The sequence below is a fragment of the Lacerta agilis genome, chromosome 6 (genome assembly GCF_009819535.1).
Source record: "Lacerta agilis isolate rLacAgi1 chromosome 6, rLacAgi1.pri, whole genome shotgun sequence".
Lineage (NCBI taxonomy): Eukaryota > Metazoa > Chordata > Lepidosauria > Squamata > Lacertidae > Lacerta > Lacerta agilis.
The window spans coordinates 92,011,570-92,026,166 of record NC_046317.1 but is presented as its reverse complement, the minus strand read 5'-3'; the positions used below and the strand labels follow the sequence as shown (position 1 = coordinate 92,026,166).

General features: G+C 50.2%; 1 protein-coding gene and 1 pseudogene across 1 annotated transcript; one reads left to right on the top strand and one right to left on the bottom strand.

Annotated features, from left to right (window-relative positions):
* Positions 1-291: 291 nt before the first annotated feature.
* Positions 292-839, top strand: LOC117047827 (annotated as a pseudogene).
* Positions 840-5,453: 4,614 nt separating this feature from the next.
* ID1 (inhibitor of DNA binding 1, HLH protein) lies at positions 5,454-7,752 on the bottom strand. The gene is made up of 2 exons (XM_033153848.1): positions 7,320-7,752; positions 5,454-6,014 (listed from the first exon to the last, which is right to left on the bottom strand). The coding sequence occupies exons 1-2, from the start codon at positions 7,725-7,727 to the stop codon at positions 5,973-5,975; spliced, it is 450 nt and encodes a 149-aa protein (XP_033009739.1). The 5' UTR covers positions 7,728-7,752; the 3' UTR covers positions 5,454-5,972.
* Between the last annotated feature and the right edge of the window lie 6,845 nt (positions 7,753-14,597).

Sequence of the window (14,597 nt, the reverse complement as noted above, 5' to 3'; positions counted from 1 at the left end):
TTCAGTTGAACAATTACTTTGATAAAATACATATTTTGTTATGTGCAAATGGCTTTAGAGACCTATTAGGTCCGCAAATTACCATACAGCATATATTCAACACAAAAGACTGCCACAATTTGTTGTTGTCAAAGGACAGCTGGACATATAAAGGGCCCCATTACCTTCAGTAGCTTAGGGCCTCATCCAACCTAAATCCGGCCCTGTTAGTTGTTCTGCAATGTTTCCCCAATGTTACTGCATTATGACCGTCTTGTGCTGGAACGCAACGAAAACAGGACAGAAGGGTGGGGCATATGCGGCCATGGCGAGCGATTTCTATTTGCGTTATTACGTTGGGCACAAGGGGAAGTTCGGCCACGAGTTTCTCGAGTTCGAGTTCCGCCCTGACGGGAAACTGAGATATGCAAACAACAGCAATTATAAAAATGATGTCATGATCAGAAAAGAAGCCTACGTACACAAAAGTGTGATGGAAGAGCTAAAGAGGATAATCGACGACAGCGAAATCATGAAAGAAGATGATGCATTATGGCCGGCAGGAGCTTGAAATTGTAATTGGTGATGAACACATCTCTTTTACCACATCAAAAATTGGTTCTCTTAATTGATGTAAATCAGTCCAAGGATCCAGAGGGTCTTAGAGTGTTTTACTACCTTGTCCAGGACCTCAAGTGTCTCGTCTTCAGTCTCATTGGATTAAGCCAATTTAAACTGTATGGATTTAAATTTGTACTGTAAAGTTTCTTTCGGTGGGGTCACTTTCCATTCCTTATCTCTCATTGGTTTTATGTGTGTCAGATTTTTTACAGAGTGAATTTAATAAATGCTAAAAAGCTTTTAAGAAAAGAAAAGAAAAGAAAGAAAACAGGACAGAAACCAACAAACCCCATTTGTGATATGAAAAGTTACCAGGTTTCAACAGGAAGCTGCGGGTCACTATAATCCATGTATACAAGAGAGGAATTCTTTCAATGACATTCAATCAAGCATATATCCCGGTTATACCAAAATTGGACAAGGATCATACTCTACGTGCTAATTACCACCCAATATCACTAATTGACGTAGATTTGAAGATTTCAACAACAACTTTGGCAAACGGAGAGCAACAAGTGAGGTCACCAAAAACAATGAAGGACCAGGCAGGATTCATTAAGGCTAGACAAACTTCAGATGATGTCATGTTTGGGATCGGTGATGCCCACCAGCCTGGATGACTTTAAGAGAGGGTTTGATGAATTCATGGAGGAATAGGGCTGTCATTGGCTCCTAGCCATCATGACTAGGCTTCCCTTAGAATCATAGAATCATAGAATCCTAGAGTTGGAAGAGACCCCAAGGGCCATCCAGTCCAACCCCCTGCCAAGCAGGAAACACCATCAAAGCATTCCTGACAGATGGCTGTCAAGCCTCCGCTTAAAGACCTCCAAAGAAGGAGACTCCACCACACTCCTTGGCAGCAAATTCCACTGTCCAACAGCTCTCACTGTCAGGAAGTTCTTCCTAATGTTTAGGTGGAATCTTCTTTCTTGTAGTTTGAATCCATTGCTCCGTGTCCGCTTCTCTGGAGCAGCAGAAAACAACCTTTCACCCTCCTCTATATGACATCCTTTTATATATTTGAACATGGCTATCATATCACCCCTTAACCTTCTCTTCTCCAGGCTAAACATACCCAGCCCCCTAAGCCATTCCTCATAAGGCATTGTTTCCAGGCCTTTGACCATTTTGGTTGCCCTCCTTAGCCAAGATCAGAGGCAGATTTCTGTTTCAGTGTATCTGAAGAAGTGTGCATGCACATGAAAGCTCATACCAGTAACAAACTTAGTTGGTCTCTAAGGTGCTACTGGAAGGATTTTTTTTTTAAAAAAAAATTGTTTCTCAATATCAGTTGCTGGAAACCACAAGAGGGGAGAGGGATCTTGTCCTCAGGTCCTGCTTGAAGGTTTCTCACTGGGGAATCTGGTTGGCTGGTCAGGATGCTGGCCTTGAGAGGCCATCAGCCGGATGCATCCATTGGGTTCTCCTTATGTTCTGGGTGTGGTGAGGGATGCAACATCAGTCCTTCCTTTTCAAAAGTTATTGATGACTTAGCTCTGTTCCCAAACAGGATTGCCAGTGCAGCTTAGTCACAAATCTGCCACGGGCCAAACAGCTGCAGATACTGCCTGGCAGATGCGAGGGCATGAAGCCAAGAGGAGGTTCTGCTTGCAATCTCCTTGGGAAGTTGGATCCATCGAGGCCAACAGCCACTTGACCAGCCCACAGCTTCCCTCTACAGCAGGGGTGTCAAACTCAAATTAATCGGGGGCCGCATCAGCAGTTTGGTCACCCTCAAAGGGCCGGTTGTATCTATAGGACTATGTGTCCACTCTTTATTATCATAAATTATTGTCACTGCATTCAATTATTACTGTTTTTTGTAATAATGTAAGTAATAATGTTGCGCGTGCGCACTCCGTCGCTGGGCTCCCGCTGCTGCTGCCGCTTCCACAGCGACTTTGCGAGCCCTCTGAGTGAAAAAGCGGCTTGGGGGGGCTGCCGTGCGCGATCAGCAGCTGCCCCCAAGCCGCCTTTTCATCCGGCGGGCTCGCAAAGTCACTGCGGAAGCGGCAGCAGCAGTAGGAGCCAGCGACGGAGTGCGCACGTGTGACATTTTGCGCGTGCGCACTCAGTCCTGACGTTGTGTCGTGACGTCACAACGCAACGTCACAACGCCCCGCCCCCGGGGGGTGCCTCCTCCACGCTGCCGCCCCGGGCGGCGCGGAGCCTCCCTCCGCCCCTGCGGCCGGCAGCAGTTACACGGGCCGCATGACGAGGTCCGGCGGGCCGAATTCGGCCCGCGGGCCTTGTGTTTGACACCCGTGCTCTACAGAATCTTCTAAAGACTACAATCCCCATGAAGCTTTGGGAGAAGCCTTAGGGGTTTGGGATGGAGAGCCCGCAGCCCTCTGGGTGCTGCTAGATTGCAGCTCCCATCATGCCACACGTTTTGGCCATGCTGGCTGGGCTGAGAGGAGCCCGACATCATCTCAAAGGCTGCAAGATGCCCATCTTGTGACACATACATTTGGCCGGTCCTCTGAGCTGGGCCTGGGACAGATTTTGGCAAGTTTTGAGCAGGAATCAAGTGCCAAAAAGCAGCCCTAGCTTACATACAGGTAAGATCTGGTGGTAGGCTCCCACTTCCTGGGACTACTGCGCAAGGAGGAATCACACGGAATTCCTGCAAAGATCTCTCACTGCATACAATAAACTAGCACCAATCATGGGGAAGTTGGCAACTTTCACTGTTCTTTTTTTTTACATGCAGGGATCTATTGGAAAAGCATTGGCTCACCTGGCGTAGAATGGTTTTGGGAGGACTCAAGGCCAAGAAGGCAGGATTTGCCCAGCCAATTGGGGCTGAAATCAGCCTCGGAGCGTGCAAAACAGCCAAACTCAATGGGGATTTCTGTAAAGAGGGAAATTTCAAGAGCAGAAACCTATCTTGGCTTAGCAGCACTGCTGCCAGCTATTACTCAAATGTTGTGTACTCTGCACGCGGTCAAGGGCACCCTAACCACATTCCGGCACCCAGCCTCAAGCTCAATTTATGCGTGACGCAGCTTTTCATTCTTCCAGCTGTGCTCCGTGCAATTGCTCCAGGCACTAGGGAGTCACTCGCTAGCTATGTTAGGCCAGCCTCATTCTCTCTTCTGTCACACAAAAAACTGGCAAAGCTGCGCTTCATCCCCGCCCACAGCAGTGGCATTACTCACCCGCCCAGGCAAAACACTCTCCCATCCTGTTTCCGTAAAAGCCATGCAAAAGCTGCATGGCTTTCGCTGTACAGGGCTATTCCTTTGGCCTCAGTTATCCAGTCTGTGAAATGGGAATAAAAAGGAAGGCACCAAACCTGGTGGGAAGATTCTTCCAGGGGTCACCTAGAAGCCTTACCAAAGGTTGCTTATGGGGCTGCAAGAAGTGGCCAGATCTTAATTTCAGCTTTAAGCTCCTTGGAAAAAAGCGTATTTTAAAAATTATTATCTTGCTTTGCGTATACACACACACACACACACAGAGAGAGAGAGAGAGAGAGAGAGAGAGAGAGAGAGAGAGAGAGGATATTTAAATGTTCCTCAGTCTAGCCCAGACTTCCCCAACCTTGTGCTGATTGGAGCTGATCAGGGGTTGTAGTCCAAAGAAGCAGAGGGCACCAGGTTGGGGAAAGCTGGACTAGTCCAGTCCCCCAGAGGTTGCAGGAGTCGTGCACAAGCTTGCAGGCTTTTGTATCCTTGCTCATTTCTGACACACTATTGCTTTTTTTTTTTTTGCAGGAAAAGTATCCTGCAAAACAGATAACGCATTTCCAGAGAAGGGCTGGAAGGAGACCAATAGATCCCCGATCGCCCACACACAGTCAGAAGAGGAAGAAATCATCAGATATTCAGGCCCCCACAAGTTCAGGCTGTGCAAGTAATGACTACTCCTCCAACAATCATCTCCCATCTCCACAGTTTAAGAGCACTCAGCCCCCAGTTGTAGAGAGAAGCTGTTGCCATCAGGCTTCCTCTGCTTCAGGCAGATCGGAGCTGTACTGTACTCCAAAACAGGGTCATAGAATCATAAAACTGTGGAGCTGGAAGGGATCTCCCAAAGGTCATCTAGCCCAACCCCCTGCAATGCAGAGTTGGCCCTTGTGGTGCCCACCAGACACATCAATGGGATAACTCAAGTCGTAGAGCATGAGACTCTCATTCTCAGGGTTGTGGGTCCAAACCCCATGTTGGGCCACAAAATTCCTGCATTCATGGGGTTGGACTAGATGACCGTCAGGGCCCCTTCCAGTTCGAAGATTCTACTGTTGGGACTCCCATCAGCCCCAGCAAGCAAGCAAGCCCAATGGGCAGAGACTATGGGAAGTGTACTGGAGGGTATGATGTTGTAGATCAGGGGTGCCCAAACATTTAAGAGGGCCAGATTTGATGAAGTGAACATGCGTGGGGGCCGAGCAAGATTGTTGAGCTTTTTCTAGGATTTAACTTATTCTTTTCTAGGATTTAACTTACAATTTTACCCCAGGACATATACTGCCTACCAACTCCACAATTTTATGATTCTATGTCAACTAAAGGATCTGGAGGGAAAGGTTGCTGCATGAGCTACAGATTGCAAGTTTCAAGTAACTTTCCCAGGAGATCTGAAATTAGACCTACCTCTCCCCACCCCCCAGGTGAGCCAGATAACAATGTTGGCCTACCATGCAGGGCTGTGAAGAGTTACCAAGAATGTGTGAGAAGGATTCAGAATTTGAGGGGTAAAGTTGGGTCCTGGTTTTTCTTTCCCCCAGAGAGGGTGGTGATCTGTTTGGTCTTCCAAACACCCCTTTCCTGGATAACAACTGACCTAATTTACAGTATACCCCAAGATTCCCTTCCACCCAATAAAAAACCACATGACCCCCAAAGGACCATTTGTCGCAATATGCATTTGTTTTAATAACAAAAACCTCAAACTATTGTAGAACAATATTCTCAGCGGGGAAACATTATCATTGTAATATACAATACAAGAATGATTTCTCAGAAATCTGAGAAGTATTTTGGAGAGAGTTACAACACGCTGCTTTCTCTTTTTTTTAAAACAAAGAACAAGCACTGCCTGTCTTAAGCGCTAAACCCCTTCCACAGAGGGTGCTGCTTTTGAGTTCAGTTCGAGTTCACCGGCGGTGGTTCCTCTTTCTCACGAAGAGAAACACACGTGGCACCCTTTCGACATGGGAAAAGTGGGGCAGAGGCTGTTGATTCCAACTCTCCTTCACCTCCAGCAAAAATGTCCTTTGCAGTCTCTCTGCCTAAGTCCGGTTGGGAGAGGAGAGAGAGGCTGCCACACACATCTCCATCCTGGAATTCCTTCCCCTGCCATTGGAGGAGCAACAGGAAAGCCTATTTCTTCCAAGGACCGTTCAGCAGGCTAAGGACTGGCCCTCAGCGGCACAGGATCCGGTCGTCAGGATTCACACAAGCAGCCTGGAAAGAAACACAAGATAAGACGGATCAGCACTACAGCGATAAAAGCCAATAGCTGTGCACTTCGTGAATCCACAGGAGGCTGTTGGGGTCCCTCAACAGCAAAACTCCCCATTTCCTCCCTAGGGATGAAGCCAGCACTCTGCTGAAGACTGCTGTGAAACCCAGAAGCTTGTGACTGTGTTCAGTGCTCCCAGATTCCATCAAGCCTAACCCAGAACACGCACAAACACAAACATCAGGGGCAGGAGCAAAGTCCACTGGACTGCAAGCGAAAACCATTGCCATTCCAGCTTCCCTAGGGAGCAATTGTGATCTTCCTGGATCTAAGGGGATATCCTGCCCTCCCCAGGCAAGGGACTCCATCTCCCATCAGCCCTTGCAGCCATCGAGGCAAAAGGCCAGGGATGATAGGAAATATCCATGGGGCTGCCCTGACCCCCCCCCCCAAAGGCATAGCATGTGGGAGAGTACCGAGGGAGAATGGGTGAAGGCAAAAAGTATTTTTTGCAAAGGGAGAGAATCCACCCAGCCTTGAATACAGTGCTTTAATGTGATAGACAAGGGCTGAATGTTGACAAGGAGAAGCCTCAATAAAGGCTGGGGGGGGGGGCTGGTATGGGAAATCAGGCCCCATCTCCCCCAAGAGAGGACAGAAAGGGGGGGGGAATCAGAAGAATTTTGAGGGGGGGGGAGAAGAGGTCACATGAGGCATCAGGGAAGAGGAAACAGAAACTGGCAGGATATGGGATATGGAAGATTAACATACACACCCCGGCAAATAAGGGGTAATATCTACGATAGGTAAAAATGGGGTGGGGGCGACTAGGAACAGCAGGCAGAGGGCTTGGAAAACGAAAGCGCACACACAGGGGTGGGGCGGGGGCGGAATTCCCATCCCCAAGAATGGACGTCCAGAAAAGTAAAAAGGCCAAAGGCAGCAGCGGCGGCGCCCAAGGGTGCCAGGTCGCAAGAGTCCACAGTGTGGAAGGGTAACCCCAGGACAGGGTGGCAGGATTTGGGGTGGAGTGAAAACATCCCCAGAAGAAGAAGCAGCCCAAAAAGGGCATGGGCAGTGCCACCCAAGCGACTCAGCCACGGAGACTAGGGGAAGGTGGCGTCCGTATGGAAAAGGAAGTCAAATAATCGGGGTGGGGGTGCAAGTCTGGAAACGCCCCCCACAGACCGAGGCTCCGTGGGCAGGCAAGGGACACCTTGAAACCCTCCTCTCGCTGCCCCCCCGTGTTAACCCCCCGAAGCGCCCAGCAGCCCAGGGAGAGACGGCGGCGCAGTCGGTCAGCTCACCTCGGGCACGGCTCCGGCCGGCTCGTCCGTGGCCCTCTGCGGGGTCGGCCCGGCGCCCAGCGGGTGCTGCAGCTCGAGCTGAAGGTCCCAGATGTAATCGATTACGTGCTGGAGGATTTCCACCTTGGAGACCCGTCGGTGGCGGGGCAGGGTGGGCACCAGCCCCGCCAGGCGCGAGTAGCAGCCCTTCATGTCCATGAGCAGCGAGGCGGCGGCGGCGGCTTGCTCCGGGCACAGGGGCAACCCCCGAGGGGGCGGCGGGCTGCCGGCCCGGGACAAGGAGACGCTCTGCTCCGACAGGCACCGCGACACCGGCTCGCCCGCGCCCCCGGAGCCCAGGCGCACGCCCTTCAGGGCGCAGCTCGGGCCGGGCGACGCGGCGGGCGCTGCGGCGGTGGCGACCTTCATGGCTGCGCGAAGGATCGAGGAGGAGGAAAGCGAACAAACTGGAAATCCAGCCGCGGAGAGAGACGGACGAACCGCTGCAAGTCCCGCGCCGTCGAGCAGGACGAGCTATTTATAGGGGCCGAGGAGGTGTGGGCGGGGCCGAGCGCCAGCCAATCACAGGAGCGGAGGGAGGGAAGGGGGCGTGGTTCCCACAGCAACTCTTCTGCTTCCATGGGACGGAATTGAAACGGGAGTTTGGGGTGAATTTTTTCCCCTTTTCTTTTTTCAAAGCCAAACATCATGGGAAGCAAGGAGTTCCCGCCCCCTCTTCTTTTTTTAAAGAGAGATTGGGGAGAGCTGCAGGTGTAGGGAGCTCGGGGGCATTTTATCCGGAAAAAGAGGAGGATGAAAGGAATGTGACAGGCACTTGAAAAATAAATAGTTTTTAACGACAGATTTGACACTTTCGCCTCCCCGCTGCCGCCTCCTCCCCCGCCCTCCTCCTCCATACACGGAAACAAATGTGGTATTAAGTTCCCCCCGGATCACCGCCACCCATTGAACACACACTTAATATCATGTAAATATATATTTATATATTTGCAAACTTTCTCTCGGAAGGCGTTCCTTCGCCATCCTTAATGCAGATGTTAAGATGTTTCTCAAGAGAGGAAAATTAGCGGGTTTTTTTTTTTTAAAAAATTATTATTCTTAAAGATGCCCCCATCCAAGTCGCCGACTGCTACAGGCACCATCTATCATTATTTAAACTGGGTAAAATGAAAGGCTCCAAAGGCGTTAATGCCGAAGAGCGATGGGAGAGCAGTGTTGGAAACTGTCTTAGAAAACAAGACATGCAATGGATTGGGGGGGGCCTTTTAAAGTTTCGATCCCCTCCAGTTTCGGTGACTGCAAAAGTCCGGGTATAATTAATTGATTGATTGATTGATTGATTGATTGATAATCAACGCGCGGTGAAAACCGGGATCCTTCTAGATAGATGAACGCGGTCGCGTTTGAAACGAGTTCGATTTCTGAAGAGTTTCCGGGATGAATGTTTAATCCCAGTCTGGTCACGTGTTAGCGCGTTCACACGCTCCACAGCTGCAAATCTTACTGGAGGTGTTGGGGGAAACCACCTTTTTTTAAAAAAAAAAATGTGTGGGTTGTGGTGTGAATCATTGCTAAATACCAGTGAATTCACTGAATGAGGCTGGAAAACCATCATTCCAGTAAACCCTGCCAGCAAGGATCCTGCCGATATTCTATCCTGCCCCTGGGGCTCTGCGTTAGCTCAATGAATCCCACCCAACTTTTGCAGGCGACCCTTCTCGGAGTCGCAGGCTGAGATCCTACGCAAAGCTGCTGAGGATCGGGCCTTGCCCCCCCCCCCGCCACTTCGCGGACTTTGCAAGCGCCCAACTTGCCTTTCCAAAACACAAGAAGAAAAAAAACAACCACAGCTCGTCGTGTGTGTGTGTGTGTGAGCGCGCAATGAATACTCGCAAGCCCAGCGTTGCAAAGTCTCCCAGCCGCCGGCATCCCCCTCCTAATTTGCAGCGCAATCCTAAATCCTCGCTCCCTCCACCCGCTTCGGGGGCTCCACTTTCACTTTCGCCCCATTCATCTCTCCCAGCTCCTTCTCTCTCCTTCTCCCTCCCTTCTCTCTCCCCTCCAGTCGGCCTGGACCGTTGCCATTTATAGCCGTTCCCAAAGCAGCCTCGGTAGCGCTCCGTGTCCCCCCCCCCTCTTCCCGCCCCCTCGGGCTGTTTCTGTGTCTTAACAAGCCGCTCAGACCGCGAGACGCCAAAGCCTGTGATGTCACCCATTCATAAAACCCTGAGCGCTGTCAGCCTGGCGCCTCGCGGCCGGTGCCCATGGAGACCGCAAGGGCGGAGGGGGGAGGAAAGGGGGTGGGAGGGAGGGAGGGAGCCTCCCTCGCGCCTTCCCCCCCCCCTCCACCACTCCATTCACCTGCAAGCCAAGGGCCCTGAGAAACCCGGCCCGGAGCTTTTATCACCTCGGAGCCGTCGTGTCCCGTCCCCCACCCGACAATGGGGTCTCTCGCAGGTGCCAAGGAGTTGGGGGGGGGCGTAATCCCCCTCCCGCCGTTATGCGCGCACACACAAACACCTAGTCCCCCCGGCGCGATCTAAAGCTGGGATTCCACAATCAGGAGCCAGCTGTTCGGGCCCCATAGAGCGGCGTCGGGGAGGGGGCGCGTTTGCTCGCCCCCTTTCCTGGTCTGCCCTTGGCGTTTGGTGCAGCGCCCCCCGCAGGCCGGTTGCCAACCAGCGGGAGAACTGCGCCGGGGCGCCAAGCGCTTTTTCAGAATTCCAGAAACATGGTTCTTCTGAGCTCTCCACGCTGAGGAAGCCGACGGCTGTTTCTCCACGGAGAGGGCCCGCTGGGGGGGGGGGTCTCATCACCGCCCACCGCCCCCACCCAACATTAGATGAGGTTGCATCCAAGCATGTGTCACCCTATGTTTTCCCCCATCCCTTTGCTTACTGTCAAAAAAATAAAAAATAAAAAAAATTCCTTCCAGTAGCACCTTAGAAACCAGCTAAGTTTTTTATTGTTATGAGCTTTCTTGTGCATGCACACTTGTTCAGATACATGAAGAATCTGAAGAAGTGTGCATGCACACAAATGCTCATACCAACAACAAACTTGGTTGGTCTCTAAGGTGCTACTGGAAGGAATTTTTTTTTATTTTTAATTTTGTTTCAACTATGGCAGACCAACATGGCTACCTACCTGTGTCAAAAAAATTCTGAAAATTCTTTCTAGTAGCACCTTAGAGACCAACTGAGTTTGTTCCTGGTATGAGCTTTCGTGTGCATGCACACGAAAGCTCATACCAGGAACAAACTCAGTTGGTCTCTAAGGTGCTACTAGAAAGAATTTTCGATTTTGTTTTGACTATGGCAGACCAACACGGCTACCCACCTGTAACTAAAAAAATTCTGGTCTTTGGGGAAATGGGTTTGTTGTGCCAGAGCTCTCTGGTCCCATCCACATTGCTTGTTTAAAGCACTCTTATGCCACATTGACTGTCGTGGTCCCTCCCCCACCCCCCGAAGGATCCTGGGAACTGTAGTTTGCTAAGGACACTGGCCTCCTCACAGAGCTAGGATTCCCAGCACCGCCCATGAGGTGGGGGGAAGCAGCCATCTCAGGTGGCAGAAACCCATGGGGTGGTTTTCTCGCCTGCCACCTCCACCACTGGGGGAGCAGAAGCGCCCATTTCTGGTGAGATCCCGTGAGATCTTGATGAAATCTCGTGAGATCTCACTGAAATCTTGCGGCACGCAGATCTTGCCAGAAACCAATTTGTGGGCACCACTGCATGTCTGGATCACTGGTTACAGCATGGCCCTGATAATGCCAAGGTTGCAGGTTTGATTCCCATATGGGACTGCTGCTGCATATTCCTGCATTGCGGGGGGTTGGACTAGATGACCCTCAGGGTCTCTTCCAACTGTACAGTTCTATGATTCTATGACTGTTGAAGTTGCACTGCAGTGCTTTAAGCATAAACTGTAGGTGCAGCCTCAGTCAGCTATAATTGTTGTTATTCAGTCGTTCAGTCGTGTCCGACTCTTCGTGACCCCATGGACCAGAGCACGCCAGGCACTCCTGTCTTCCGCTGCCTCCTGCAGTTTGGTCAAACTCATGCCAGTCGCTTCGAGAACACTGTCCAACCATCTCGTCCTCTGTTGTCCCCTTCTCCTTGTGCCCTCCATCTTTCCCAACATCAGGGTCTTTTCCAGAGAGTCTTCTCTTCTCATGAGGTGGCCAAAGTCTTGGAGCCTCAGCTTCAGAATCTGTCCTTCCAGTGAGCACTCAGGGCTGATTTCTTTGAGAATGGATAGGTTTGATCTTCTCGCAGTCCATGGGACTCTCAAGAGTCTCCTCCAGCACCATAATTCAAAAGCATCCATTCTTCGGCGATCAGCCTTCTTTATAATGGTGCAACCTGAATATGTGACGGAATCTCACCTGAAGACCCCACCTCCACCCCACGTCTCCTGCCAGGCAGCTTCAGCCCACCACCCCTCTGGATCTCCAAAGTCTTTAAATCTCCCAGCACTTTAAACAAGTAGCCCAAATGTTTGAGCAATGGGGTTGGGTGGGGGGAGAGAAAGAGCCCCCCCTCCCCTGTGTGTTCGGAAACCTTTTCAGCCAAGAAATCAAATTAAGCAGTTTGTTTAACAGGAGTTTAGAAAGCGAGGATGTCCAATCAAAAGGAAAATAAAACACGCTAAGTAAAACCCAAATAGCGCCCCTTGTTCTTATGGTCTCCTCTAGTGCTGGAAGTCTCTGGAGTTGGCTGGGGGGGGGCAAAGGAATGCAGGGACCCTGGTATTGCTGGGGGGGGGCAACCAATGGCAGACCAGGCACAGGGAGGTGAGCTTCACACCTCTGGGAAACTGGGAGGTTGGTTTATTAACTGGTGTCAAAGTTAGTGGAAGGGGCAAGATTCAATCAAATACCAGCACATGGCAAATTTGTGCAACTGGAGCTGATTGGGAGCTTTTGCACAACAAACCCACTCTACCCCCCCCCCAAAGGAAAATAATCAGTTTTTTTGTGTGTGTGATAAGGAAAGTGATGATGGACAAATGGCCTGGGATGACATTTGCCTGGCTGCAATGTCACCTCTCCGTAAACAATTCAAGATGCACGCTCTGTAAATAAATAAGGACGGGTCTAGCCTCCCTGCAAAGTTTGTGCAAACAAATCTGGGAGAATCCTGAACAAGCAGCTCATCTGCAAGTGAGCCAGCTTCCCTGCTAGACAGCAATCTTCGTTGGTTCGTGAGCATCTACTGTTTCTTTCTGCAGCAGAGTTCCTTTTACAGAAAAAAATTTCCTGCATCTTTTACTTCTTTACAGCAGCAGCATTCCAGCTATCTCTTAGTGAAATTCCCATTACAGGAATAAACACCATTTTATGTTTGTTTTTCAGAGTCTTTATTATTTACAAAACTTGGCACTGGTCATTAATAAAAAGGGGGGGGGGAGAGACCCACAATCTTTTTCTCGTTTTAGCCGTCCAGCCAGAGGCCTAGGCTGACTCATTCACCTACTCATTTACACTGACCCAGACTTAGCTGATTACATGACCTGATAAGGACACCTGTTGCTGGGGAAATTTTCCGCTGCCTAGCAACTTGTTCAAGACCATTTCCAAGTTTCTTCTGGAGAATATTCCGACAATCTTCCCTCAGGTTGTGTGTATTGGAGAGGAGGCAGAGCATAGGCGTGGCTAAATAGCTACAGATAGCCCTCCTCACCTTCATGAATTTGACTAATCCTCTATTAAAGCCATTCAGGTTGGGAGGGGCATCACTCCCTTCCTGTGGCAGTGAGTTCCACAGGCTAACTACGTGCTTAGTTCTTTTATCTGCCCTGAGTCTTCCAAGATTCAGCTTCATTGGATGTCCACAAGTTACAGTGTTAAGAGAGAGGGAGAAAAACTTTTCTCTATCCATTTTCTCCATCCCATGCAATTCCCCCCCCCACTTCTAAAATGTCACCTCTAGAGTAAAGTCCATATATTGCTGATCGTATTCCCAGTGTCATCCTCCTAACAACCCTGCGAGGTCAGTCAGGCTGAGAGGTATCAACCGGCCCCAAGATTACCCAGCAATGTTCGCAGCAGCAGGATGATTTGAACCCAGGTCTCCCCATTCCTTCCTACACTGCCACCCTAACCATGACGCCACTGGCTCAGGCGATTGCTTGCTGCAGCGGAAAATGCCAGGGTCTTATATGCCCTTCCAGCACCAGGTGGGAGTTGGCACGTGGCTTGGCTCGCTTGCCTGAGTCATCTGGGCAGGGGGCTTTGAGGTGCGGAGTCAAGTCCGTGTGGCCTAGGACAGGACCCTTCAAAATCTTGAACCCCACTTCAGAAACATGCAGGGGGTTGGCGTAGATGATCTCTGGGGGTCCCTTCCGTGTCTCCAATTCTGTGATTCTGCGATGATGAGGATCTAGTCTAGGGCAAAATCCCCTGCCACCCACCCTCTTTTTTTCCATAATCTTTTTTATTCAGTTTTACATACATACAATATATTTACAATTCATTGCTTGTTGAACATTCTGTATTTTAGCCTCTCTGGGCCCGGACTTCCCTCAAGCCTTCCATATGGTTTCCAAAATATTCTTTCTTTGCTTTTATATTTATTCTATATATTATTGCTTTGATATTCATAACTAGCATAATCATTGCTTATTTCATCATACAATAATATTTATTTTTTTACTACAAAGCTTCCTGTAATCCTACTAACGCATTCAGTTGTGTATATTTCTTCAAATAATTAACCATTTTTTTTTCCAATCCTCAATAAATTTCTGATCTCGCTGTTCTCTAACTCCCCCTGTCATTTTATCTAACTCCGCATATTCCAACATTTTCAAAATCCATTCCTCTTTCGTCGGCAATATGTGCTGTTTCCATTTTTGTGCCACTAATGGCCCTGCCACCCACCCTCAATGCTGCCTGTTGTTCTTGCCCCTGCCAACTTGCCCACTGAATGGCATGCCAGTGTGACTTGCCTGCCCTGCTTCCCTCCTCCTCCTCCTCCTCTTCCCAGCTTCCTCTCTCTCTCTCTCTTTCTCTCTCTCTCTCTCTCTGCGCTGTGTGGCCTGGAAGCCAGATGAAACAGGGCCCAGCTGTGCGCGGCTATTGTTGGCGTCAGCAGGAAGCATTGATAGGCGAACAAAGCCGGGAGAGGTTAGCAAGGGGGAGCTCAGACAGAGTGGCTCCAGAGAGCCTTTCTCCCACAATCCCGCACTGATCTCCCATTGTTCTTGGCCTGCCCTCATCTCTTGGAGGGGTGACCTGCCCGCTGCCCGCTGCCAAGACAACAGGATGTGA